Source organism: Citrus sinensis, chromosome 6 (genome assembly GCF_022201045.2).
Source record: "Citrus sinensis cultivar Valencia sweet orange chromosome 6, DVS_A1.0, whole genome shotgun sequence".
NCBI classification, from domain to species: domain Eukaryota; kingdom Viridiplantae; phylum Streptophyta; class Magnoliopsida; order Sapindales; family Rutaceae; genus Citrus; species Citrus sinensis.
In genome coordinates this window covers 18,903,267-18,930,988 of record NC_068561.1, presented here as the reverse complement: position 1 = coordinate 18,930,988, position 27,722 = coordinate 18,903,267, and the positions used below count along the sequence as shown (strand labels likewise).

Here is a 27,722-nt window from a genome sequence, read left to right as displayed (position 1 = left end):
TGTAAAACCTTTGGTTTATGAAAAATGATAATTTATTAAAAATCTTGAGTTTCTCAAATACTAAGCCATACATATATTAAATCATACCGGTTTTACAAGAATTGTTGCAATAATGAGTCTGTTAAGCTCTAAACTTTATTATTGATCACGTCGTTTTCCGTTGCGTGTCTTGAGCTTGATTTCACGTGATTCACTTCCTTATAAATATTATCCTTCAAGAACTAGTCAAAATGTGAAATACAATATTTTTCAAATCACTTAAGACACATGTTTGTTATCATTAAAATTACAATATGTGTAGCCATTTTAGGCTAACAAAATTAACTATTAGTTATTTATTAGTAAATTAACCAATACATATCAGTGTGAAAAAAGTAGTATTTTTTGTACTTGTGCAACAAATTTATTAATAATGATTTATAACAATTAATATTAACCAATTAGAATAATTTTTAATATCCTTACAACAATCTTATGAATAATTGTCTTATAAAAAATGAATTTAGTAAATTAATCCTAAAAGTAAAATAATAATATGGTTAATTTGATAAATTATTACTTTTTCTATTTATTAATATCCTCAAGGATATTATTACATCCTCATAAATATTATGATAAGGATATTATTGTAAAAGAATAGAAAAATTAAGAATAAGAGAGTAACATAATAATTAACTAGGTGTCTTGAGATAGTTTTTAAATATAAGGACTAGAAGAACACTTAACTCAAAATATGGAAAATATAAGGAGAATAAAATTTTAATCCTTTCTAAACCTTCTCTTTACCTGTTAAATCCCTAGTAGCTAATTTTTTTTAAATTTTTTTGTTATCACCTTTCCTCATTGGAGTTAAAATGATAATAGAAAAAAATACATTGCTGAAGAATAAAGATGACATTTTCATGTCCTAGCTGGCTAGCCCAAACCTCTGCAAATTAAAATTAGTTAAATTATTTATTAAAATGTAACTTTTACCTTTCAAAAGTGTATTTTTTTAATAACTGTTCAAACATCAGAATGAAATAGGGTATTAAACATCTACTAAAAATTAAACTGGTAAAAATAAATTTTAAGAGGAAATAAAATGTCACTCTCCCTAAAAAAATGCCAACAATTTATCAATAAATAATATTTATTCCACAACATTCATTTTTCATTTTTTTCTTTTTTGGATTGCACAACATACAATATTGGTGTCACAATTAATAAGCGATGCCATTGTTGAATAAGACAAACGTACACATGCACGTGCCTTCAAGTACTACTAACTTGAAGCTCTCACACGTTATTATTATCATTTTTTTTTTATGAGAAATTAAACGAAACTAGTAACATGCAATTATTAATACGACCTATTAATATCTCCTTTTCACGTAGACTGCATGATATGCATGGGGCGTCAACAACTAATTGATAGGACACTGAAATCCGGCTGGCGGATGTTTGCCACAGTCGCTGACAAGTACTTGCAAAGAGATGGGTACGAGAATATCGATGAGACTCAGAGCCTTAATTTTAATGGCAGTGCAAAGACATATTGCAGCATCCAAGTCAACTAGTCCATAAAGCAATGGGCAGCATTTCTCCTTAGCACCGTCGCCAAGACCAATGTGAATTAAACCACCGAGAACATCGACGCATGCACCAAGCTTGAGAGCATTAATTGGACAAGTTTGTTGTGTTCGTAGCAGTGGGTATCCCACATTTGGTGGTGGTGGTGGTTTTACAACTGGAGAGGGAGGAGGAGGTTTCACCTTTGGCGGTGGTGGCGGCGGTGATTTTACAACTGGAGGAGGAGGAGGAGGTTTCACCTTTGGCGGCGGCGGCGGCGGTTTTACAAGCGGAGGAGGAGGAGGAGGTTTCACCTTTGGCGGCGCCGGCGGTGGTGGTTTTAAAACTGGAGGAGGAGGAGGAGTGGGTTTCACCTTTGGGGGGGGTGGTGGTTTTGTAACTGGGGGACTAGGAGTTGGGTAAACAATTGGTGGTGGCGGCGGCGGCGGCTTAGGGCTCGGCGACTGAGGCAATGGGGGACAGCTTGATGAAGGAAGAGGAGGAGGAGGATTATATGAGTAGTCATAAGCTAGAGAAGAGACCAGAGTGCCCAAGTTCAAGAGGACAATCAAGAAACTAGTTAATTGATGTTTGCTCATGATGAAATAATTTCAAATCTCCCTGATGAACTGGCTGGTTTGGAGTGCATCCACTACTGAATGGATGCCTTTTTATAGGGAGAGTTATGAATTTGGGTCGTTTTACTTTTTCGTTAATTTTAATTGCTTCATTGACTCGAGGGCTTGAAAGAAAATCCAAGCAAACTCACAAATGGGCAGATAAACAGACATTTACCTTTTTCTTTCCTTGCATGCTTGAAACATGGGATTCATTGTGGTACCAAGAAGATCAATGGTCGATTGATCATATTATTAATGTGTCATTACTAATTAAAGGCTTAGCCAGCTAGTGAAGGCTTTACTGCAGAGGCTGCGGGTGAGGGTTCACATCATCAATGAGAGTATCGAAGATTATCTTATCAAAATTGTCTTTTTGATATGAAATTATGAATTACCTTGTATGCGATGCATTAGAATTTCAAAGAGCGAGGTGCGAGGGCCATATATTATCTGTTATACCAAAAAAAAAAAGAAAAAAAATATATGCTACCATGTGGATATAAAAAAAAATAAAATATACGACAGCATGCTCAATATCTAAATATGAAAAAAGCTTAAAAACTAAGTTGATCATTTCTAAAGCAATGAGCTGACCTTTATCTCAAAAAAGTACTTGAGGTGATTTTATTAATCTTTACTTACTATTTTGTCTTTTTCCTCAGCAAAATTTCATCAAGAAATCTCAACAACTAACGAAAGTATGACACATGTCTAATAGAAGGGCGACGGATTAATGATGAGGAATCAACAACCAACCAAAATAGGACACATGTCCATCAGAAGAGTTTTGGATTAATAATGAGGAACATAACACATAAATGGATCAGGCTACGGTGCAACTGTGGTACCGTGCCATAGTTGCATCCAGCCGTTGGATATACTTAGATTGGTGGGGTTTACTGACATCCAACGGCTGGATGCAACTGTGATATGGTACCACAGTTGCACCACAGGTTTCCCTCACATAAATATCCTACTTTCTCTACAAACAAGAACACAAATAATTCTTTTAACTCGTGGAAATAACACAAATAAGTCTTTTGGCACTCATATAATACTTCAAAACACTCTTGTAGTTAAATACGTTATATTATTACCCTTATTTTTTCTTTCTATTTAACCCTTCCAACAATATTCTTGACATTAATTAATTTATCTATAAAAAAGTTAATTGGTAAATTAATTATTCGTTATTTATTAGTAAATTAACCAATAAATATCTATGTGAAATAAATAGTATTTTTTGTACCGTACAACAATTTTACTAATAATGATTTATAAACAAATTAATATCAGTCAATTAAAATAATTTTTAATAACCTTACAACAATCTTATGAATAATTATTTTATAAAAAATGAATTTATTAAATGAATCCTAAACGGAAAATAATAATATAAAAGTTTGTGTAATTTTTTATATTACTTTTAAGGTTAATTTGATAAGTTTCTATTTTTTCCTATTTATTAATATCTTCAAGAATATCATTGCAAATGGATTATTGTAAAATAAAAGATAAAGAAAGGATAGGAGTGTAACATGTTTTGCAACATGATTGTCTTGAGATACTTTTTAAATATATGGACTAAATAAAGGGTAAAAGCTCATTTAGTCCTTGTATTTTAATATTAGTATCAATTTTGTCCCTATATTTTTAAAAATACCTCAAAACATCCCTGCAGTTAAAGTATTGATACCCCTACAATTACTTTTTATTTCTGTTGGCTTACTTTTACAATATTACCCTTTTATAATTTTTTTTGTTTGGACATCAATAAAAAGAAAATAATTAAATTACCAATTTAACCCTAAAAAAAATTATATTAATTTTTAATTGTCAAAAATTAAATTATTACTTTTTATTTCTTTTGGCTTACTTTTACAATATTACCCTTTTATTATATTTTTTATTTGGATATTAATAAAAAGAAAATAATTAAATTACCAATTTAACCCTAAAAAATAAAAAAATATATATTAATTTTAATTGTCAAAAATTATATGCAAACTACCAAGTGTGCAAATGGTGCTTGCAAAAAAATTAATATAATTTTTATTTTTATTTTCTAGGGTTAAGTTGGTAATTTAATTATTTTTTATTAATGTCCAAACAAAAAAATTATTATAAAGGGGTAATATTGTAAAAGTAAGCCAAAAGAAAAAAAAAGTAACGGTAGGGGTATCAATACTTTAACGGCAGGGATGTTTCGAGGTATTTTTAAAAATATAGGGACAAAACGGACACTAATCTTAAAATACAGGGACTAAATGAGCTTTTACCCCTAAATAAATACTTAACTCAAAATATAGAAAGTAAAAAAAGAATAGTATTTTAATCCCTCCTAAACCTTCTATTTATCTATTTAGTCCCTAGTAGCTTTTTTTTTTTAATTTTTCTTTATCTTATTTCATCTTTGGAGTTAAAACGACAATAGAAAAAATACAGGTTGAAGAATAAAGGTGACATTTTCATGTCCAAATTGGCTAGCCCAAACCTCTGCAGATTAAAAATTAATTAAATTATTTATTAAAATATAACTTTTACCATTCAAAACTGTATTTTGTTAGTAACTGTTCAAACATCTGAAAAAATGGTGTATTAAACATATATTAAAAGTTAAAGTCTTAGAAATAAATTTTAAGAAGAAATAAAATGTCACTCTCCCTAAAATAAATGCCAAACAATTTGTCAGTAAATAATATTTATTCCACAACATTCATTTTTTTTTTTTTTTCTTATTTGGATTGCACAACGTACAATATTGGTTTTACAACTGATAAGCGACATCACTGATGGATAAGGCATACGCACGTGCATGCCTTCAAGTACTACTAACTTGAAGCTCCCACACGTTATTATTATTATTTTATTATGAGAAAATAAACGAAACTAGTAACATGCAATTATTAATATGATCTATTAAGATCTCCTTTGCACGCAAACTACCAATTAATTGGTAGGACACTGAAATCCTACTGGCGGATGTTTGTCGCAGTCGGTGACACGTACATGCAAACAGAAGGGTGCGAGGATATCGATGAGGTTCAGAGCCTTAATTCTAATGGCAGTGCAAAGACATATTGTAGCATCCAAGTTTGCTAGCCCGTAAAGCAATGGGCAGCATTTCTTCTTAACATTGCGAGCAAGACCAGTGTGAATTAAACCTTCAAGGACATCGACGCATGCACCAAGCTTGAGAGCATCAATTGGACAAGTTTGTTGTTATGGTGGCGGTGGGTATCCTGCAATTGGTGGTGGTGGTGGTGGCGGTTTTACAACTGGAGGAGGAGGAGTGGGTTTCACCTCTGGCGTGGGTGGTGGTTTTGTAACTGGGGGACAAGGATTTGGGTAAACAATTGGTGGTGGCGGCGGCGGCTTAGGGCTCGGCGACTGAGGCGGTGGGGGACAGCTTGGTGAAGGAAGAGGAGGAGGAGGATTATATGAGTAGTCATAAGCTAGAGAAGAGACCAGAGTGCCCAAGTTCAAGAGGACAATCAAGAAACTAGTTAATTGATGTTTGCTCATGATGAAATAGTTTCAAATCTCCCTGATGAACTGGCTGGTTTGGAGTGCATCCACTACTGAATGGATGCCCTTTTATAGGGAGAGTTATGAATTTGGGTCGTTTTACTTTTTCGTTAATTTTAATTGCTTCATTGACTCGAGGGCTTGAAAGAAAATCCAAGCAAACTCACAAATGGGCAGATAAACAGACATTTACCTTTTTCTTTCCTTGCATGCTTGAAACATGGGATTCATTGTGGTACCAAGAAGATCAATGGTCGATTGATCATATTATTAATGTGTCATTACTAATTAAAGGCTTAGCCAGCTAGTGAAGGCTTTACTGCAGAGGCTGCGGGTGAGGGTTCACATCATCAATGAGAGTATCGAAGATTATCTTATCAAAATTGTCTTTTTGATATGAAATTATGAATTACCTTGTATCCGATGCATTAGAATTTCAAAGAGCGAGGTGCGAGGGCCATATATTATCTGTTATACCAACAAAAAAAAAAAAAAAAAAAAAAAAATGCTACCATGTGGATATAAAAAAAAATAGAATATACGACAGCATGCTCAATATCTAAATATGAAAATAACTTAAAAACTAAGTTAATCATTTCTAAAGTACATGAGGTGATTTTTATCTCAAAAAAGTACTTAAGGTGATTTTATTAATCTCTACTTACTATTTTTTTTTTCTTATAGTAAAATTTCATTAAGAAATCTCAACAACTAACGAAAGGAGAACATGTGTCCAATAGAAGAGTTATAGATTAAGGATGAGGAATCACAACTAACGAAAATAGAACAAATGTCCAACAGAAGAACTATGGATTAAGAATGAAGAACGTAACACAGGAATATTCTATTTTCTCTACAAAAAAGAACACAAATAAGTCTTTTAACTCGTGGAGATAGCACCCATATAACTGAAGAGATGATCGAGGAGAGAGGGAAGACCAACTAATTAAGAGAGAAGGTTCTTGCTGACCTCACCATTACTTATTGACTTCCAAATAGCTTCATGAGGAGATCCTTACCTGTTCTTTACTATTTCTACCGCGAAGGATCTTATCATCAAGGTGACAAAGACCAAGGTCAGCTTAAAAAGAAGAGATCTAGCTAATTGGCTTGTTACTATCATATGTTATTTCTTTACTGTATCATTGGATATATTTCGTATCTATGAAAGCAATTCAAAAGCTAGCAACCGCATTTTCCATCTCCGGTATTTTACCCAGGATCCTCACCACCAAGGTTATTCGGCCTTCCTGCTGGTGCACAAAAATTCTTGCATCAACACTGTCGATTTTTCATGAACATTATCTGTGCATGCATGCAATTATTGAGGCTAAATGCTTATTGGACACTTTTTTTTTTTTACTTTTTTTGGGTTCGATAAAAAATAATTATAGTTTTGTTAACAGAGAAATTATAGGTCAAACTGTTCACCTTTGATCTGTTTTCACTTTTCTTTTACACAATAGTCACGACTTTGTGGTCTTACTTCAGATGGCAGAATGATCAAAAATATAACTTCACGTTAACTTAACCTGCTTTATTAAAATGGCCATGCAAGAAACGAAGAACGATTTTTCATATTTATTATATTTAAAAGATTGGGAATCCTCGTTATACACTATATATATATATATATATATTGCGCAAATAAAACAAACTATTTAGATAAGCAATGCGTAAATAACACATGTATTGCATTTTAATAGTATAATTGTCGACCTTATTCGCATCTCAATTATACTGATTTTCCCAAAATATAGTAAGAAAACAGAATGCAGTTTGAGAATATTTAAAAATAAACTCTAGCAGTACATTTTTTTCTAAACAGTGAGAGCATATCATGCGGTATATATTAATATTTTTGAATTCTTTCTAAAAGTTTGGGAGCAATCGAAGCTTCTTCAGATCTTTTAAAGATGGACAAAGCAAGATTTGCGCAAGAGTAGTTGACATTTTTACACGAAGATTTGAAAACACAAAATAATAAAATATAAATCAAACAACTATGATCTGAAATCTCAAAACTAAAACAAATCTTAGAAGATCATGCATTAAAATTTCAATATCGCTATAATTAATGACCACACTAATTAAACAAAAATCATTCACCTTATTTATTTGTTTATTTATTCTTTTAAAGAAGTAGTAGTTGTTTGAATATTAAATTTTACGAAAACCCAAATCAAATCTGCTCCAAACTCTCCAAGATAAATTTATGCTCCGAATAATATAAATTTATTTTTTTGAAGAGTTTCAGAACTCACATATGCTTACATATGTGGGTACAATGGACATCCTTAATTGGGGCTTTTTTGAGCATTTTTTTTTTTTGCAAACAATATGTCAAAGGCACCCTTAAACGAAGAATGACACTTTCATGGTTCAATTACTACTGATTATCCATTAATGTGGTTGTATCATCATGAATAATTTTACTCATTAGAATTTATGTATATATGTGCATAACACTTTCCTCTGGTGGAGCCACCATATGCTGAGATTAGTTACTTAACCAGTAATATAAATTAGAGGCAGTCCTTAACTCTTGAGTTAATTTTAGAGTATGAATTAGACTCGCATACCTTTATATGGTATGAGATTCATAGTTATGCACAAGTTGGCAGATACTATGTATTTTCCGCATGATAACGACAAAAAAAAAAAGATATATTGGTTTGCAAGTGATGGGGATGATAAGGAAAAAATCTAAGATAGGTTGAGAAAACTTATTGAATTAAATATAAACTTGAGACAACTCTCAACTCTTGAGCTAATTTTTACATGAAATAGACTCTTACTTGTGTACTAGTGGGTCTACTTTATACATGACAAGGACTAGTAAAAATTACTAACAAAAATATCTCATATTAAGATTAGTTAATAGGTTAAAATATCTAATATTAAGATTAGTTAATGGGCTAATAATATAACTATAAATATTGTTATCATGCAACGGCCCAAAGAAAAATGAAGAAGTGTCCCCGCAAGATGCTTGTTGCTTGCATTCGTCTTCAATGATTGAACAGCTTGCAAATATTCATGGGAAATTGAGAGTACAGGTCCCCACGCCCTTCGAAATTCTAATGCAGAAGTTAGAGTTTTAAGCTTTGCATTTGCTAGAGATTAATTGCAAATTTTACGTTTCAAATTATAATAACAATACGCTTAATTAACTATACCAATTTGTTGGTTAAATAATCAATCGAATCTTCTTCCTTAAAACGATAATCAATCCCATGTTCCAAGCATTAAAGAAAAAAAATATATAATGTCTGTCTATCTGTCCATTCGTGAGTTGGCTTGGGTTGTACTTTGCCCTTAAGTCTATGGATCAACGAATTAAAACTGAAAAATTTTTAAAATCCCAAACTTCTTACTCTCTATAAAAAGGCACTCATTCAATAGTGAATGCATTCCAAACCCTAGCTAGTTAGTTCATTAGAGAGTTTCGAAATTATTTCATCATGGGCAAATATCAATTAACTAGTTTCTTGATTGTCCTCCTGAACTCGGGTGCTTTGCTCTCTTCTTTAGCTTGTGACTGCTCCAAACCAACCCCTCCTCCTCCTTCTTCACCAAATTGTCCCCCACCGCCTCATTCGCTGAGCCCTAAGCCGCCGCCCCCCCCACCAAAAGTGAAACCAACTCCTCCTCCTCCAGCTGTAAAACCACCACCCCCACCAAAGGTGAAAACCACTCCTCCTCCAGTTGTAAAACCACCACCACCACCAAAGGTGAAACCCAGTACTCCTCCTCCTCCAGTTGTGAAACCACCACCACCGCCAAAGGAAAAACCAACTCCTCCTCCAGTTGTAAAATCGCCACCAACACCACCAAACGTGAGATACCCACCGCCACCAAAACAACAAAAAACTTGTCCCATTAATGCTCTCAAGCTTGGTGCATGCGTCGATGTTCTTGGTGGTTTAATTCAGATTGGTCTTGGCGACAGTGCTAAGGAGAAATGCTGCCCATTGCTTCATGGGCTAGTAGATTTGGATGCTGCAATATGTCTTTGCACTGCCATTAGAATTAAGGCTCCAAATCTCATCAATCTTCTCGTACCCATCTCCCTGCAAGTACTTGTCAACGACTGTGGCAAGTATCCGCCAGCAGGATTTCAGTGTCCGCCCATTAATTAATTAGTGACGCCCCACGCATATGCAGTTTCTGAGGGAAATATATATACATACATATATATATATATATATATATATATATATATATATATATATTAATTGACCATATTAATAATTTATATGTTACTAGTTTCGTTTATTTTCTCATAAAAGAATAACAATAACGTGTGAGAGCTTCAAGTTCGTATAATACTTGAAGACACATGGATGTCTCGATGTAATAATTGCATGTCTTGTTCAATATTGATCCCTTGTTGCTCGTGAATCTAATATATATGTTGTAAAAATTAATATTTATTAAATGAAGTTGTAAGGCTTTTTTAATATTTATTAAATGAAGTTGTAAGGCTTTTTTTTCTTATTTGAGTTCTAGTTTCTCTTCGATCTCTATTATGTTCACGGATTAAGATATGTTGATCTGAACTTCTTCTAAATAAAAATTTATGTGTTGATTGGTGGTTAATAAATTTAAAATATATTCTATCCATGCACTATTACTACATGACATATGGAATAAGATTATTAAAAGGTCATGAATGCTTAGATCAGGAGAGAACTTTAATCCTTATATTTATACTGTATTTTGATAGTGCTATCATTACAATATGAAATAAAAATTGCAACCCTTTTATATCTTATCTAATCAAAAACTGATTGGTGGTTATTAAATACGAATGTTAAACTAATTAAATATTTATTATACAATATTGTTATACCAACACTCTTATATATATATATATATATTTTTTATCCGGGATCATAAAGTGCAGGAAACGTCCAGGAAAACTTTAAAACCGCGGGATTTTAAAGGTTTAAAACTTAAAGCGCTTAAACCGCACGGTTTATGCGTTTTCCCAGACGTTTCCGCACTTTAAAATTCCGGATTGAAACATTTATATATGTGTATATATATATATATATATATATATATATATAAGAGTCGGGAGGGTTCAAACCATGCTAGAGCCGTTACTCAATTAATTGATATAAATACAATATGTATAAATACTTTGTTGCAATCAAAATCTTTTATCGCTCTTATTGAAATTATATAAACGCCCAAGATTGTGTCATTGGCATAATTGGCAAGATGAGTTTAACATTGAATGAAAAATTTAGTAGGTTGGCTCATGTATAAACTATAAGAGCTAACTGTTTCGTAAGGTTACCTCTGCTGCTAATTTTTTGGTCAATTGGGCGTGGTCTCATCTAGTCAGTGTTTCTTATGTCCTTAAGATCTTCCTACAGACTTATTTGGTATTCTCCATTTGGATGCATAGATTGTTTCTCACATAAGATGCTAGCATTTATGGTTTTCCTTTTCTTTTTGTTGTCTTTATTCTTTTTTAGTTATTCGTGTATTTTTAGTTACTTTTTGAGGTTTTGATTTATGTCCCCCTCCTTGTGTATTCGTTTCATTTGATGATTTATATTACAGGTAGGGGACCCGCCTAACCAGTTGACTATTGGCATCCCTTTATTAATCTCATAAAACTCTGCTTATATTATATTACATATTTAAGGACAAATATTAATAGAATTAAGATTAACCCACTTACATTTTCTCTCTCTCTTTGCAATTTACTTTACTTGCACAGTAATTCTATAATCGAAAACAAAATTCTTGTAATAAACATCGCAACCAAATTAGGATACAACATAATGGAAAATAAATTAAATAAAAGAGTGATGATACAATCATAAATTCTTGTATAAATTTAGTTTTGCACAAACTTATGTGGCATTAATTCATTGGTTGAATGAAAATATAAAATAATAGAAATAAATCATGTGGGTCAAGAGATATTTAATTTAACCAATTTTATCGTACCACATCAGTGTGTACAAATAAGTTTGTACAATAGTTTGTGACTATATCATTACTCTAAATAAAATTTTATCCCACTTCAAATAATTTTGAGGATTCTCAAACTAATTGCTCCACCCAAAGCTTATATGTATAATAAGCTTTTGCTTACTTTTTCTAAGTATAAGGTTTTTCTTACTTTTTCTTTTAGATTTTTTTATAGAAATTAAATAATAAAGAAAGTTTGAAGAGAAGAATACAAATATTAAGACTTCAAGAGTGAGAAAATTATTAGAACTTGAAATATTTATAAATGAAATGATTGTCTATTTAATGGGAAAAAAATATTATCTTTGCCACTAAATAGAATATAATTGAAAATGAAATTTCTAAGAGGATTTTTTTAGGGTGCCAATGAGGACATGCTAGATCGCCATGGCCCATACTTATAGCCCACCCCCCACGCCCCAAAAGAAAAAGAAGTATTGTTATTAACAGCCCCACAAAAGTATTTATAAACCCCTTTTCAATTGAAAATACATAAATAACCCAAGTTAAAATTATTTTTTTCAATACAAATTCAACTAAACACTTATATAATTATAAAAAAAATCAAAGCCCCACAATCTTATAATCTATAATTATCACTCAAAGATTATTCCCCATATATATTAGTAGTTTTTTTGTCTAGAATTTTAAAGTGCGGGAAATAGGGTTGGCAAAATCTGGATCCGAATCCTGATGTAGGTGCATCTACATCTATATCTGCATTACATTTCTACATTTGGATCTACATCCGAATCAGCAAAAAAATATGTGAATCCGGATACAGGTTATATCCGCAACAGATGTGGGTAGATATTTTGGATATCTAGATCTGCAAAAGTCATAATTCAATAATTTAACATATAATTTAAAAATTCAATAATTTGCCTAATAATGTCAAATAAAATTCAATCATAATTAAACATGAATAACATACAACAACATCATAAAGATCCACAAATACAATTTAATTTTTAATATTTACTTTTAATTTAATTTTTAATTTAAAATAAACTTCAATAATTTACCTAATAATATCAAATATAATTCAATCATAATTCAACAATTAATAATTGAACATGAATAGCATACAACAACAACATAAATCGACAAATAATTTTTAATTTTTAATTTAATTTTAATATATATTTTTTATTTAATTTTTAACTTAAAATAAAATTTAACCAGATCCAAATATCCAATTTTTCAGATGCACTTGAAAAGTAAGAAATGAGTAGCTTTTTAAAATTTGATTTTGAAAATCAACTTTATATTGTATACAATTTGATATGTATCCTTATATAAATTATAAAAATCTAAAATTATCCTTATTAATTAGGTAATAAAATCATTAACTTTAAAGAGATTATTATTATTACCAATTATATTGAGATAACAAGATAAAAATAAAATTAATAATATAAAATATTTATTTCTAGTTATCAATTATTATTATACACAATAATATATATATATATATATATATATATATATATATATATATATATATATATATACATGTTTATAAATATCGAAATAAATTTTTCTTAACATCTAATTCAATCATTTATATTCTTATAGTAGTTTAACAGTTAAATTTACTAAGTATATATGACTGCTTTTATAACTCATAACATTTTTAAAAATAAATTTTATTAAACATTTAACTGATTTTCTTCACAACTGATAATTTTTTCTATAATACTAATTACAATTATTTTAAAAATTATAGTATTCCCAACCAAACTAGCTCGTCGCTCGTTTTCTTGAAAAAGTTTATGTCTTTTTATATTTTTATCGTAGTCTATCCTAAATACAGTTTCTAAATTTTGCCCCACCACGATGGTAATACCACTGCTTTCCGCTATCGAAAAGAGCAAACTCCATTTATAGGGGGTTTGTAAACTGTCTATGTATAAAGATGGGACTTGAGGAGGTGATGTGGCATCACCATTTCTTATCTTGGTATATTCTCCATTATCTAATAAATAGAGAAATTTTCTTTTAGATTTGGCTTTTCATCTTCTCATAATTAATTTGATTGTTATTACACAATAACAATTATGTAAAGATTTTAATGAGTCATATTCTTTGTAATGAACATCCAAGGGGGAATGTTATGAATTTATTAAAATAAATGTAGATGTTCATAACATATATCTCTTAGTCTCCCCACTATCTCTCATTAGCAACCTTTAGCTTCCCTATAACTCCCACTATCTCACAAGGAATTATGATCCATAATTTTTCATTAATTTTATGGAGTGATTATGTAACTATAAAAGAAGAGCTCATATTTTTGTTTTGTACACACACAATTGCAATGAATAAAATCACTCTATAATATATTCTCTCATTTTATTCTTCATCTTGCGTTGCTTCTTTATTTATATTACTGGCTAATAGTTTTTTTTGTTTTTTATAAGGCTGCCTCACCTTAAAAAAAAATTAATTCATATTTTTTATCAGTTTCATCAAGTATAAAGTAAAAAAAATGATAATACTAAATTTTTTTTTCAAAGCCTCGTGAAGCGCAGTTCTATTTTCTAATTAATAATAAAAGCAATCCTCGCATATGTTAGTAATTGTGAGAAATCTAAGGGGTATTTATTCCTCTTTCTCGTTGTCTGTATATTAATTTGGATTGTTCCACAATGACTGATACCAAGGATAGAAATCCTTCTGACATTGTGTATCTACATGTTATCAATTTGATAGAAACTTTTTTGGGAAAAAAAAATATGTATTATAATTAATTAAGGATTTAAAATAAATAAATAAAGGAGTAGAAAAAAATGAAAAAAAAAAGTGTAACAAGAGGATTTTTCAAGAGGTCACTGCTCTCCCTAAACACTTGGGATTAAATTACTTATAAATCATTACCAAGTTTCAACCATCAAATTTTCCCTTTTCTCTATTAAATCAGGCAACACGTTTCAGAAATGCAAAAAAGGGGGAAAAAAAAAGGAGGCCAAAAAAACTCCGTCGTAATTAAATATTATTATTTTTATTTAATTACTGTTTAGGCCACTCGTTTCAACTTTTATTTTTTTATATTTTCTTTAATGATCTACAGTTTTTTGGGAAAAATCAATCACTCCATGATTTTTTTTTTGTACGTACAATTAATAACTAGCATGTTAAATCAAGGGATACGGAGATTATGTTGTGTAGCCTAAAACTCAAATTCATTCTTAAAGAGAGCTGTTTAAATGTTATTGGACTGAAATTCATATAATGCTCCATTCCTGCAAAGCGATCATTGATTAATCAGTCTGGAAAGAAAATGATAATGATAATAATTCTCTTTCATTAAATAATTACTATAAAGTTTGTATAATGCATATCTAATGATTTTGAATCAATAATAAGAGCAATTTCTACTCTACATTATTTAAGGGCAAAGCATTAAATTAATTTAAATTAAATCAAATCCTATATTCAAGCTGCACTTTGGGGGAATTCTCTCTCTTTTCGAGGTGAGAAATCACCCCGTCTTCAACTGTTTCAGCTAGTTACCTTTCATTGAACAATTAAATTCATCAAATGAAAGGTTCCATTAGTATAATCAATGACTATAAATTCAGTGCTGGTCAAGTTTTGTGCTTTTTTTTAATATAATATTTGATTAATAACTATTGGATAACAATAAAATTGTGGTTGAATCTGAATTATGTAGGCGCGAAAATAGATATCATCAAAAGATCAGCGTATCTTATATCAGAATCCAAATGCATAATTAATATTTCTTTCCACGATAAAAATAGATGATAGTATCTGTTTTGAATTTGTCGGTTGTGATTTTTTTTTTAATGGTCAATTGAGAATTTACTCTCAAAATTATGTGTGATAATAAATTATTTGATGGTTACTACTAATTGGACAACTCAAATAAAATTTGGGTCAAATAAGTGATTATTTGACACCCCATAATCCCAAACTTGCAGATAGTATGGATCCATCAAAACATAGATTTTGCTCCAAAGATAATTGGTTTGATATGCACAAGAGGAACAAAACATATATTAAGACAAACTTCGATATCATGAAGTACTTCCACTTTATGCACTTACATGTCATTATCTTTGACAAAATCTCCAAAACAAACAAGTCGCATTCATCAATTGCATGGCTGGAAAGCGTCACCAATTAGGCAGGACACTGGAATCCGGGCGGCGGATGCTTGCCGCAGTCAATAAGCACTTCAAGGGCGATCGGTATAATAAGATTGATATTCAAAAGCTTAAGTTTAATGGTGGTGCAAAGACATAATGCAGCATCCAAGTCCAGTAGCCCCTGCAGCACGGGGCAGCAAGCGTCCTTTGCACTGCTGCCTATACCGATGTGTACTAGACCACCCAACACGTCGACGCATGCACCAAGCTTGAGAGTATCAATGGGACAAGTTGGTGGCGGCGGCGGAGGACACGGTGTTCCACTTGGTGGTGGTGGTGGGCTAGGGCTTGGGGTATACGGTGGTGATGGTACATATGGCGGGGTAGGGCTTGGGGTATACGGTGGTGATGGTACATATGGTGGGGTAGGGCTGGGGGTATAAGGTGGTGATGGCACATACGGTGGTTTAGGACTAGGGGTATAAGGTGGCGATGGTACATACGGTGGTCTAGGGCGAGGGGTATAAGGTGGTGATGGTACATACGGTGGTTTAGGGACATACGGTGGCTTAGGAGTTGGGGTGTAAGGTGGTTTTGGGACATACGGTGGCTTAGGCCTTGGGGTGTAAGGTGGTTTGGGGAAATAGGGTGGCTTAGGGGTTGGCGTATAAGGTGGTTTTGGCACGTACGGTGGCTTAGGCCTTGGGGTGTAAGGTGGTTTGGGGAAATAGGGTGGCTTAGGGGTTGGCGTATAAGGTGGTTTTGGCGCATACGGTGGCTTAGGCCTTGGGGTGTAAGGTGGTTTGGGGAAATATGGTGGCTTAGGGGTTGGCGTATAAGGTGGTTTTGGCGCATACGGTGGCTTAGGCCTTGGTGTGTAAGGTGGTTTGGGGAAATATGGTGGCTTAGGGGTTGGCGTATAAGGTGGTTTTGGCGTGTAAGGCGGTTTAGGCCTTGGTGTGTAAGGTGGTTTAGGAACATACGGGGGCTTGTGCGGTGGTTTGACATGGGGTGGCTTGTGATGCGGTGGTTTGGGGTGGAAAGGTGGCTTTACATGCGGAGGGTGTTTTGGTGGAAATGTTGGGGGACACGGAGGGGGAGGAGTAGGATAAGGGCAATATGGACATGCTAAAGAAGATAGTAACGTACCCAAGTTCAAGAGGAGAATCAAGAAATTAGCTAAAGGATGTTTTCTACCCATCGTGAAAATTAAACTCCGACAACTCTCCGAAGTAGAGAGAGTATTGGATCAAGTATTGAGTGAATGAATATGCATGCCTTCTTATAAAGACAAAGGGAAAACAGAAACTAATGGATCAAGCATTATCTTTTTTTATTTTTCGTAATTTGTCTCGATTTGACAATAGTGCTCGGGGGGGGACAAACTCAAATCAGTAATAGACATATTGATATTAAAACAATTCCTCTTTTACCTATTAAGAAAATTATGCTAGCTAGCTGGCTGTGATAGTTAAACAAATGAGATATTGATTTAAGTTGTTTCACTTTCACAATCTGAGATGCAAAACACATAATCTCCATAGCTAGATCATAAAACTTGTAATCACGAACGTGAATTTATAAAAACCTACTTACATCAGAAAATTTTAGAAATTTATCTTTTTACAAAAGCATTATCTTTTTACTCTCATGTACATTACCAAACCTTTGTGAACATATTGATAAAAGCCGACTGTAGTAGGCATGTGGGTTCACTGTCAAGTGTCAACAGGGATTTTCGAGGATACTCTTTTCTACACTGACCCAACAAGGGAATCAATTAAATCGATCCAGAAAATGGGTACTTGATTGATTTGAGGCCATTTTTAACATTTTGTGCCCTGTTGAGCCCGTGATTGAGAGAGGATATGGCTCAACTTTCAAATTGCATGTGACTCATTAATTAACCCACATCTTCTTTTCTTAGCATTTATTTTTTTTAACAGGTCTTTGCATTTAAAAACTATAAGCTGACAAAAAGACATTGAGATCTTTCTTTCTGGACTCAATAATTTTTATTTCGTGCTCGCATAGCAGCCTAGCAAAAGCAAATTAAAATTAATCCATCCACTATCCTTTCCAGCTGGTGTCGGTCACAAATGTACAAAATAATTTTGGCATAGTTTGGTAACTTGCAAGTTGCAACATAATGCATTGAAATTTCAAGGGGCGAGGGCCCATGTACTCTTAATTTTGCATGAAATGTATATGGAAATAGGCCGTGCAATTATTAATGGAAAATTATGCGAGAATGTGTTGACATTGGACCCATCTTCTTTTTTCCCTGTGCTTTGGATACCGATTGAACAAAACTTCAAAAGATGTTATGTTTTCTTCGTTTCTCTTCTTTTTCAAATTGGACCCCATTGAAGATAGAAATAGACTACGCAAGTACGCATACTTCGCTCTGACAGGCTTTAACCCCACTAGCAATAAAAGTACATTGCCGCTGCCCTGGCCTTCTTTTATTTATTTATTTTTTTTTTTTTATCACTTGCTGGATTTTGACGGGCATGTTAAAAGATTGAGTAATGATATAGTTATAAATTTTTGTATAAATTTATTTTGTACATAAATTGATGCGGCATGATAAAATTGGTTGAATTAAATATCTCTAGATCCACATGATTTATTTTTATTATTTTATATTTTTATTCAATCAATAAATTAATACTACATCAATTTGTACAAAATAAATTTATATAAGAGTTTATAACTGTATCATCACTTTAAAAGATTTGGCATCACATGTCAATTTATTATAGCATAATTCAAATTTCTACTCTCACTTGATATCAAAATAATTATCTAATCTATTCTAGATGGAGAAGATTTTTACGCTACTCAATTAAATTGGGAGGTGAACTGCTGAGTTCAGTGTTGCCAATAAATTTATTACTCCATTGGCCGTATCACTTACTAAAAATATGTTAAAAATTTGATTTGTATGTCTTTTTCATCATGAAGTTTCGCAGTAATTGTTAGAGAAATTATTTGATCGCCTAAAAATTTATGCTACCATAAAATTAAAAGACAACAATTTTCAGAATTAGTCATAGCTTTACAATATTTCTCTAAATGTAGAAATGACATGAAAGGCTTTGCTACTTTCTTCTAATTTTATGTTCGTGTATCCATCTAAACCGCGAGTGAATGTTGAAACAACTTGACATCTATTTTGTTAATATGATCAGAAAATATAATACTGTATTGTATACAACATACATAATGAATGCTATACTGAATGTTTTTAATTCTCGGTTTGAATTTTTTTTTAAAAAAAAAAAAAAAAGAAGGGCAAAATAACTAATTAAGTTGCTTAATTACAATAGCTGGGTTACTTGTATGTCTCCTCTCTATATCAGTTGGAGATGAAATTGCAATCACTGAAACCTGAAAAAATGGACAGAGGAGGGTTTGGAAATTAATACATACTACATAATAATATTATGAAATTTAAGCACAATATATTCTCTGTGTTCATTAGTATACCCATATATAGAGCATTTGTATTCATATGAACGGTCAAAATGCCGGACAAATTTATTTGTATCGATAGACCAATGAATACAAAATACCAAAAGATAAAATCAAGCTAAGTTTTGTTTTCTGCGAAATGCATATGATTCTGTCTAGATGTTCTATATGTGTCCTACAGACCGACATTTTCTTTTTTATTGTTGTTGGAAATGAAAACGTTTTGTCTAGCATGACAACATTCTCCATGGGTTCATACTCATGGGCCTCCGATTAATTTAGGTTGGGTATTGACCTTCAAAAGATTTCAAAATTACAAATGAGTATATTTTGAGAATTAGCCCAAGTCCCAAATATATTTTGGATTTAGGTACATAAATTTTATCAGGCCCCGAACCCAAAACCAAACCCGAGATATTTTGTTAAAATTAAAACATATTTTAATTTAATCAAATGGTAAAAAAAAACTCAAATAGTAAAAAAAACAAAGAAACAAAACTCTAGATCTAAACTCATTAACTCACGGCCTTGCCGTCTTCGCTGCCATCAATCAAGGTAATTTTATTCCTTTTTCTGTATCATTTTAACAAATAATATCACTGTAAAATAAAACAAAAAATAAAAATAAATAAGAAGAAGACAAATTAATTGTTTGTGGTTTCATGCACAAAGGGGTCCACATGATTTACAAAACAGTTCATGCACCAGTGCTCTCGGTTTCCATCCACGAGTCATGAATTTGATTAACAGGGAAAAATGAGATATTATAATTAATCTGAAGTAACGACAAGCACGTATGCACAAAATTTTGACTGTTAAATAACTTAAATTCAAGATGAAACACCACAAACTTTGATTATTTCAGATACGGATATTTTTGTTAATTAGCTAGTTAAGATGTCAATGTCTTGAAAAATGGGCTCTGTAATTAGCTGGCAATAAAATTGATGGGGGTTTTGTAATTTTCCAGGCGCTAATTATGATTTTAAGCTTAATTAATAATGTCAGAGTAGATTTTGCAGCAAAATCTACTTTCACATTAATAGTTTTACATGAAGATCGAAGAGAATGTAAACATGGTTCAGATTTGCAAAATTTATTTGGTTAATGTATTTCTTAGGACTTTAGGTCCTGCTACGTTAGGAGTGGCAAAAGGCCCGGGCCGCGGCCAGCCAAGGCCCGCAGGACTAAGGCCCCGTCCGTAAGGAGTGGGCTTGTATAAAGAGTTAGTAAAAAAACTCAAACTTGTATGAATAAAAAATAAATTTAATGTAAATTAAAAAAATTTAAATTATTAAATTATTTTAATTTTTTGTATTAGTATTTGTTATTTTATTAGGTTGTATTACTAATATATTTATGTATTGGATTATTATTCTATTATATATTAGATGATTATCTTTAATTAAAAATATTTTATAATTAATTTTAGAAAAAGGCCCGAGCCCAGCCCGTCCAAATTTGGACAGGTTTTTGAATGACGTGGACTTTGTTTGAATGATGTGGGCCTGGGCTTCGAAAAGCCCGACCCAAGCCCATAAATTGTCATCCCTATGCTACATAACATGCTTGATATCTTTTGTTTAGATCATGTATATTCCCTATTACCAACAACTTGATATCTTTTTTTTTATATATATAGTTTTTATTGTTAAATTTAGAAGTTCAAGTAGCCATACTCAGTTAATATTGAATTTATTTTTTTTCTTCTATACCTGGTGGGATAGGCCTCCGGTTCTTATTTGTAAAAGTTTATATGAAGATTATTAGAATTTAGGCAGGTACCAATCCTCTTAATCAATTTAACTCTCTTTTTATTTTGTATTTCTTTTTCTATTTCAATAAGGTTATGCACTTATACAAACTCTAAAAAAAGCAATTCTTATATTTTTGTCGCTAAATGTTCTCACTTTTTAAAATTCAGATGTGAGACTAAACAATATTATTTTATTACATAAGTCGAAGTTGAGTTAAACTTCATATTAGTATGATGTTGTCCGATCTCAAATCTATATTTTAAAATGTGTAAGTGGAAACGTTTATACTCTCTTTTGGGTAAAAATATTATTGACCGGACTTACTTGGATCAGTTGTGACAAGCATGGCAATCCCACCAAAATCACAAGTTCCTCCACGATTCTTTGTCTTCTGCCAGTAGCTATTGAAAGCATAAGAAGCATGTGCAACCAAAGTATTGGGCTGAAAGCACGACCCATTGGTCTGAATAGGCTTGCAATCCGCTCCTGTTCCGCATGCATAATCCATGGCCTCTTGAATTATCGAGTCAGGCACTGCGGGCTTGGCAACACACCAAACCGGAAACCGAGGATTTTGATGTGGTGGCGGTGGCGGTCCAGCCGGTGGTGGGTGAGCCATTGGAGGTTGATAGACTGGCGAGCCAGGAGCGAGTTTCGGTGGGCTTGGCCCATAGGGTGGCGGGGTACGAGTTCCAGTGCTAGGTGGGCTTGGTACATATTGTGGTGGGCTTAGACCAGGTGAAACTACAGGAACGCCTGTGCTAGGTGGGCTTAGACCTGGCAAAACTCCAGGCGGGCTTGCGGCCGCATAAGGCGGGCTTTGAAAAGGAAGATTGGGCGTAGATGGTGGGTATATACAAAATGGAGCAGGGATATTGTTATGAGGAGAAGAAAGCGGAGTTATTGATTCAAGAGGTGGAAAAGAAAATGGAGCGCTTAGGCCATTTGATTCAGCCCTTGAAAGATAAAAGTTTTTATGGATGTTAACGTGACTCGATAACTTTGGTTTTTTCATGGCTTTGTGGATTGAATTTCGACTGAATTCGGGCCCTTGAAAGCTTGAAAATTGCACAACATGTCTTGCATCTGCATAAAGAAATCATACATAAATCAGCACTAGCGGCCTAGCAATGGACTAAACAATTAAAAAATAATGCATTTAGGAAAACAAATAAGTACCGGTGAGAGTGAAGAAGTTGGTGGCTGAGATGAAAACGTAAGCAACTAAAACAAAGAATCTGATAGAAATCTTTCTCGGCTCCATGGCATGCATAAACTGTATATTGCAGGTAGCTCCAGTTGGGATTTTCTGCTTCATGAATCTCCACTATAATACAAGCACTGGGGGATATAAATACAGGAAGCTAAGCGAGGCAAAAAGCAATACATAACAGGAAAAGAGACGGTATCTTTTTATCTCTTATCGTATCCTTTTCTTTTTTTTATATATTATTTGCTGGGAATTTATGCTTGCTTGGAAGATGAGTAAAATCTTGAAATCAATTTTTTTTTTTTTTAATTTCTTGTTTCTGCTTTTTGTTTTGCTTGCTTTCTACTCAAAGAGCTGACCTCTCTAACTCTCGGATCATGTAATGCGGAAAAAAATTCTCGGAGGAATTAAAGTTCTAAGGGACAAGTCATCAAAAAGCAGGCTTCAACGAAGCTTTGGTGCAGTAGTGTCTCCCTCCGCATACTTTTTTTTTAAAAAAAATTTCTGCTAAAGGAATCAAATTACATCATCAAATCATTTCATATACTGTCTTGAACTTTTTCGATCCACCACGACTAATCTTGAAATATTATTTCCGAAATGGGAAGAGAAAACACCATTCCACTTGCGAATTTTGAGTTCATCTCAATTATCCGCCGCCTAAACTTAATTACGCTAAGAAATAAAGTTTGTGCGCACTCAACAGATCTCAAGTAATAATAAACAAATTACTTGTGATACAAATTAGGCTCCGACTACATTAGAAACACTTTAGGTTAGAGTATCCGTTCATAATCATACGATCAAAGTTATAATAAATTTTTTTCTTATTTATTACTTTACGTATGTGGCTGTGAATCATATTCTACTTTAAAGCAGCTCCAAGGTAGGTATAACCTATAAATTATTGTAGCATTATTATTAGAAAGAAAATTTAGATTATATCTGTAATCATTGCCCAGTTTTACCAAATTTAAAAAATACAGCCCCTATAACACCTCAATTCCAATTCCCAAACATAACTCATCAATTTTAAGCCAATTTCCTTTGGCATTTGTCCGGGGTTAAGCATTTATATATACAGGAAAACATTATTGAATTGTATTTAGTGCGGCCTTGCAACTTTTCGGCGGATTTAACATTTTTTCATAAATTATTTGCCATCACATCTCCAACGGTAACCTTTTCCGCTGTTCTGCCCCGATAAAACATTTTCTCAAAGCTTGCGTCAAAGTTTGGCACGTGGGCTGTGCCATACCAAACGTTGAATATCAAGGATGTGAATTTTGCTATTTTAATTAATTTTTGCACTTAATTAATATCATGAATGTCACTAATAGTAATCAACTAATCACATACATCCCATCTAATTAAACTTATATCCTCCAAAGTTAACATCTTAATTTTGTACAATTGTTAACATCTTAATTATGTACAATTGTTTTCTAAATATTTTGATTACCCAAATAATAATAATAATAATAATAATAATAATTAACAATGACAAGAACCAAAAAAAAAAAAAAAGTAATAGCCAATGGTCATGTAGCCGGTAGGCCATTGGTAATGAAGCTTTGCTTCAGGTCCTAATTTTAAGTTAAGATTCTTATTATTATTATTTTTTCCTCATCTAGGTAGAGGCAAATAATTTATTCCTCAAATCGGGGTAAGATAAATAAATCCTTAAATAGTAGTGGGGAAAAAGGGTATAATTTTTTTTGAGCTGGGCCATGATAAAATTAATCTTAAATTATTCTTCAATAATTCTAGGTTTAAATATTTGTAGACACATCATTGTAACATCAATATTTAAAAAAATAAAATAAAATAATAGCAACATTGCTGCTATTTGAATGGATCTGAATATAAATATTTAAACGATATAAAAATTTTTAAATATGATTATCTGACATTTATATCCTTGCAAATCAAAACAAAGAATGAATTAAATTTTATAGTTTAGGAAATAAATGTATTTTATAATAGATATTTTTTAAGTATCATATTCACTTCTCGTTCACATCTTTTTCTATTAAGATATAAATGTCTAAAGAGTATAAATTAGTTATAAAAAAATTAGAAAAGATCTTAAATTAATAAAATTTTATACTTCATAAGTTTCATAAATTTTAGAAAAATAAAAGGCATTGAGGGTATAATTGTAAATCTAGCAATTCGGAAGAAGTCTTTTTTCAGAATGTTTTAAACTCGTTGCAACGGTCACTTATTTTTTGTCTTCTTCGACCTCCTGTCTTTCAGTTTGCTGCTTAAAGAACAGTGGAAAAAGAAAGCCATAAAAACAGAAAAAACAGAAAGTGAAAGAGCACAACTCAACGTTACGAATGAAAAGGAATTACGGAGACGAAGAAGAAGAAGAAGAAGAAGAAAGGGAATTGCTCATCAACTTGAAAGTGGTCGAGTATTTGCAGCCAGTGATGTCGAAAGAGCTCCTCTGCAAGTTTCCCGACAACTCTGCCTTCGATTTCGACTACTCTCAAAGCTCAATTTGGTCTCCTTTGATTCCTCGCACTTACAGTCCCATGGATTTGGATCATTTCGTGACTCCAAGAAAGCTCTCAAATGATTTTGACTTTGACAAGCAAGGCATCATCAAGAAAAGTGCCCACAAGAAGAAGATGATCGCATCCCCTGCTTTCAAATTTAACCCTTTCAAGAAGACAAAGATGAAGAACAAGAGAATCAGAGCCTCCGAATTTTCTGCAACTCCTGTTAATACTTCTTGCTTGCCCATCTCCACTAAGGTACATTTCTTCTTAATCTCTTTACAAGGATTTTACCAGTTTAATCAATCATTAAATAAATGAATCCAAAATCTGCTTGCGTTGATGGGATTTATTTGTTTATTTATTGTACTTACGGAAACATAAAATGTGATGCAGGGATGGGCGAAGATGCTGAAGGCTGCGTCCAAGCATTTCAAGAAAAAGAAGAAAGACGCGGGGATGCAAGCAAAGCTCTCCAACTGTTTGATGGAAGCAGGCAAAAACAATTGAAGAAGATTGATACTGCTTCTGTAATTTATTTTATTTTAATGAAGAAAAAAATTTGGGTGTTGTACTTTCTTACAGTTTTGTATCAAGTGTCAACAACTGTTATTTATATGTTATGCTGGGCAAAAGTGCTTGCTTGAGTTTCTATTATTACCTAAAAATGCATTTATTTTTACATTTGTTAATAGTTTTGGACCAAAATGGATGAGATTGGTTGACATTAATAATCAAAATACTTTTTACTCGAGCTTCACAATGTTAAGTTGTACAGTAACCTCCACCAAATTATGACAAACAGAAAGTAATTTTTCTGTTAATTGCTACAACAAAGCCCCATGTCCTAACAACGATTCATTTATCCATTACAACATATTTAATTGTAAATTTTCTCTTTTAGGACAACACCACCTCGACAATTTAAGGTTACTAAGATGATTAATCCAATGCTCTCGTCTTCATGACACGCTTCCGAATAAATCCTCAATCAACCGTCCCGTCGCAGCATACGAAGATCCACCGTCCCTCAAAGCCAATCTAGCCTTCTCACTAACCTCCTTAACCCTCTTCCTCACTTCACTATCTCCGTCCATCACACATCCAACGGCTCTCGCTAACTCATCCGCCATCACGTGATTTTCGGTACCCCTCCTGTAATCCAATCTCAGCTCCACCGCCAGCCCCAAATCCCTCACCATTTGGAAGGCATTAATCTGCTGCTCAGCGTATATCGGCCACGTCACTATCGGCACTCCGAACCACACGCTCTCCAAGATCGAATTCCACCCGCAATGCGATACGAACCCTCCGATAGCACTGTGGGCCAGTACTTCCTTCTGTGGGGCCCACCCACATATCATTCCCCTGCCCTTTGATCTCTCTTGAAATCCACGTGGCAGTATATCCTCCACACACGTGTATTCACCGGGCATTTCGGGTCTATCCTTCGGCGGGGTTTTCCTCAGGGACCACAGGAATCTAACACCGCTTTTCCCCAGCCCACTCGCAACCTCTTTTATCTGTTCCTCGCCGAAACTCCCCATGCTACCAAAGCACAAGAAAACAACTGACGACGCTGGCTGATCATCGAGCCATCTGATGATCTCATCGCGCTGGGTCCCACCCCCACGTGGCCGAGCATGAATATCGCCGTGAAGATCGATCATCGGTCCCACATTGTAAACCGGCGGTACACCATCACACTTCATCAAATACTCAACCGCATGGGATTCCAGCTCTTCGAACGTATTTACAATTATACCCTTCGTCTCCTTGAATCTTCTTCCAAAATTCTCGAAGGCGCTGAACCCTCCATGCTTGTTGAAACAGAGAGAAGGCAGAACCCGGTACGGTACCGGATTAGCATAAGTAAAAATATCGGCTGAGTCAGCTTCCGATTCTTCAAATTCTTCACCACCCCGAGTCGGAAGATGCAGGACGAAACCCAAAAAAGCCGCACCTGACGTGAAGAACACGTAAGAAGGAACCCCAAGCTCGTTCGCAGTATCAATCATGCTCGAGCAAAAAAAATCGAGCACCAGTCCCGCGATTTTTACGTTGTTGTTCAAGACATGCTCGATAATAGCTTCTTTAATACAATCTTTATGGCTGTCCACATACTCTGTGATGAACTTTTCAGGGGACTTGAAGTAGTCCAGCGGAGGTGGGTTCATCTTCGGGACACCAATGAACCGTATGCTTACATCGGCGGTGGCGCCGGCGCCGGCGAGTGATTTGATGTGAGCATCGTTGTCGGAGGCGGTGGCCGTGTGTTCTTGCATGACAAGAACGGTAATGGAGAAGCTATTGTTGCTGCCTGCGGCATTATCACGGTCCAGTAATAATAAGCGCTTTGCGAACACGATTACGGACACGAGATGGCCTACACTTGGTGAAGGAATGAACACCAACTCGGCTTTCTCCTTCATGATTGACGACTGATGATTCGTTTTTGTTAATTGTGATGTTTGCAGTGTCGTTTAAATTTCTTATACGGGGGAGTTGTCGTCGTTAATTTCTTTGAACGACACAACTATTTATGGTTTGTGCGAATGGTAATTCAAGCTGCTAGTATAGTATATATATATATATATTCATCACATGTTTGATGTGGCCTTAATTTTATAGTTGATTGGATGACAATAATTGACCATATATGTACTTCTTACATTTGTTGATTGTGATCTTTAATTTTATATTTGATGGTGATGAGAATAATATCAGGATGTAATCCTTCTTTTGTCTTTATCATTAGCAATCCGCCAATCCCTATTGTTTGTTTTAAATTTAAAAATAAAATAAAAATTAAAGACATCCATTTTTGACTCGCAAGTGCTGTTTATTAATTTTACTGATTAAATTAATAGCGGGGAAAGCGGGGCTACACCCCTTTTATTATTATTTTTTAATTGATTATTATGCCTTCCTTACATTACACCTTTTATTATTAGTTTACTTTTAAATTG

General features: G+C 33.3%; 6 protein-coding genes and 1 pseudogene across 20 annotated transcripts; 2 read left to right on the top strand and 5 right to left on the bottom strand.

The window, feature by feature from the left end:
- Positions 1-1,131: 1,131 nt before the first annotated feature.
- Positions 1,132-2,213, bottom strand: LOC127902967 (36.4 kDa proline-rich protein-like). The gene has a single exon (XM_052443158.1). The coding sequence runs from the start codon at positions 2,148-2,150 to the stop codon at positions 1,407-1,409; it is 744 nt and encodes a 247-aa protein (XP_052299118.1). The 5' UTR covers positions 2,151-2,213; the 3' UTR covers positions 1,132-1,406.
- Positions 2,214-5,057: 2,844 nt separating this feature from the next.
- On the bottom strand, positions 5,058-5,859 carry LOC102627375 (36.4 kDa proline-rich protein-like; annotated as a pseudogene).
- A 3,269-nt stretch (positions 5,860-9,128) lies between these two features.
- LOC102627085 (36.4 kDa proline-rich protein-like) lies at positions 9,129-10,283 on the top strand. Its single transcript, XM_006481382.4, has one exon. It carries the CDS (start codon positions 9,164-9,166, stop codon positions 9,839-9,841), a length of 678 nt encoding a protein of 225 aa, XP_006481445.1. The 5' UTR covers positions 9,129-9,163; the 3' UTR covers positions 9,842-10,283.
- A 5,362-nt stretch (positions 10,284-15,645) lies between these two features.
- Positions 15,646-17,082, bottom strand: LOC102629769 (extensin-like). Of its 15 annotated transcripts, none has more exons than XM_052443147.1 (3): positions 16,334-17,082; positions 16,250-16,291; positions 15,646-16,207 (listed from the first exon to the last, which is right to left on the bottom strand). In XM_052443147.1, the coding sequence occupies exons 1-3, from the start codon at positions 17,004-17,006 to the stop codon at positions 15,840-15,842; spliced, it is 1,083 nt and encodes a 360-aa protein (XP_052299107.1). In that variant the 5' UTR covers positions 17,007-17,082; the 3' UTR covers positions 15,646-15,839. The 15 variants fall into 15 exon arrangements, with proteins under 15 accessions (XP_052299107.1, XP_052299112.1, XP_052299111.1 ...); XM_052443152.1 differs by having other exon boundaries at positions 15,646-16,435; positions 16,478-16,561; positions 16,646-17,082; XM_052443151.1 differs by having other exon boundaries at positions 15,646-16,435; positions 16,478-16,519; positions 16,604-17,081.
- Positions 17,083-18,914: 1,832 nt separating this feature from the next.
- LOC102629483 (uncharacterized) lies at positions 18,915-22,760 on the bottom strand. Its single transcript, XM_006481321.4, has 3 exons — positions 22,219-22,760; positions 21,364-22,125; positions 18,915-19,198 (listed from the first exon to the last, which is right to left on the bottom strand). The coding sequence occupies exons 1-3, from the start codon at positions 22,355-22,357 to the stop codon at positions 19,167-19,169; spliced, it is 933 nt and encodes a 310-aa protein (XP_006481384.1). The 5' UTR covers positions 22,358-22,760; the 3' UTR covers positions 18,915-19,166.
- A 1,722-nt stretch (positions 22,761-24,482) lies between these two features.
- LOC102629187 (uncharacterized) lies at positions 24,483-25,371 on the top strand. The gene is made up of 2 exons (XM_006481320.4): positions 24,483-25,011; positions 25,150-25,371. Exons 1-2 carry the CDS (start codon positions 24,592-24,594, stop codon positions 25,261-25,263), a joined length of 534 nt encoding a protein of 177 aa, XP_006481383.1. The 5' UTR covers positions 24,483-24,591; the 3' UTR covers positions 25,264-25,371.
- LOC102628921 (anthocyanidin 3-O-glucosyltransferase 2-like) lies at positions 25,285-27,316 on the bottom strand. Its single transcript, XM_006481319.4, has one exon. It carries the CDS (start codon positions 27,183-27,185, stop codon positions 25,716-25,718), a length of 1,470 nt encoding a protein of 489 aa, XP_006481382.1. The 5' UTR covers positions 27,186-27,316; the 3' UTR covers positions 25,285-25,715.
- Between the last annotated feature and the right edge of the window lie 406 nt (positions 27,317-27,722).

Coding starts and splice junctions, on each gene's coding strand:
- LOC127902967 (XM_052443158.1), bottom strand. CDS start 2,150: ATGAGCAAACATCAATTAACTAGTTTCTTGATTGTCCTCTTGAACTTG.
- LOC102627085 (XM_006481382.4), top strand. CDS start 9,164: ATGGGCAAATATCAATTAACTAGTTTCTTGATTGTCCTCCTGAACTCG.
- LOC102629769 (XM_052443143.1), bottom strand. CDS start 17,006: ATGGGTAGAAAACATCCTTTAGCTAATTTCTTGATTCTCCTCTTGAAC. Junction 16,208..16,249: donor ACCGTATGTGCCATCACCAC/CTTATACCCCCA, acceptor TACCATCACCAC/CGTATACCCCAAGCCCTACC.
- LOC102629483 (XM_006481321.4), bottom strand. CDS start 22,357: ATGAAGCAGAAAATCCCAACTGGAGCTACCTGCAATATACAGTTTATG. Junction 22,126..22,218: donor CAACTTCTTCACTCTCACCG/GTACTTATTTGT, acceptor TTCTTTATGCAG/ATGCAAGACATGTTGTGCAA. Junction 19,199..21,363: donor GCTTGTCACAACTGATCCAA/GTAAGTCCGGTC, acceptor CCATTTTTTCAG/GTTTCAGTGATTGCAATTTC.
- LOC102629187 (XM_006481320.4), top strand. CDS start 24,592: ATGAAAAGGAATTACGGAGACGAAGAAGAAGAAGAAGAAGAAGAAAGG. Junction 25,012..25,149: donor GCTTGCCCATCTCCACTAAG/GTACATTTCTTC, acceptor AATGTGATGCAG/GGATGGGCGAAGATGCTGAA.
- LOC102628921 (XM_006481319.4), bottom strand. CDS start 27,185: ATGAAGGAGAAAGCCGAGTTGGTGTTCATTCCTTCACCAAGTGTAGGC.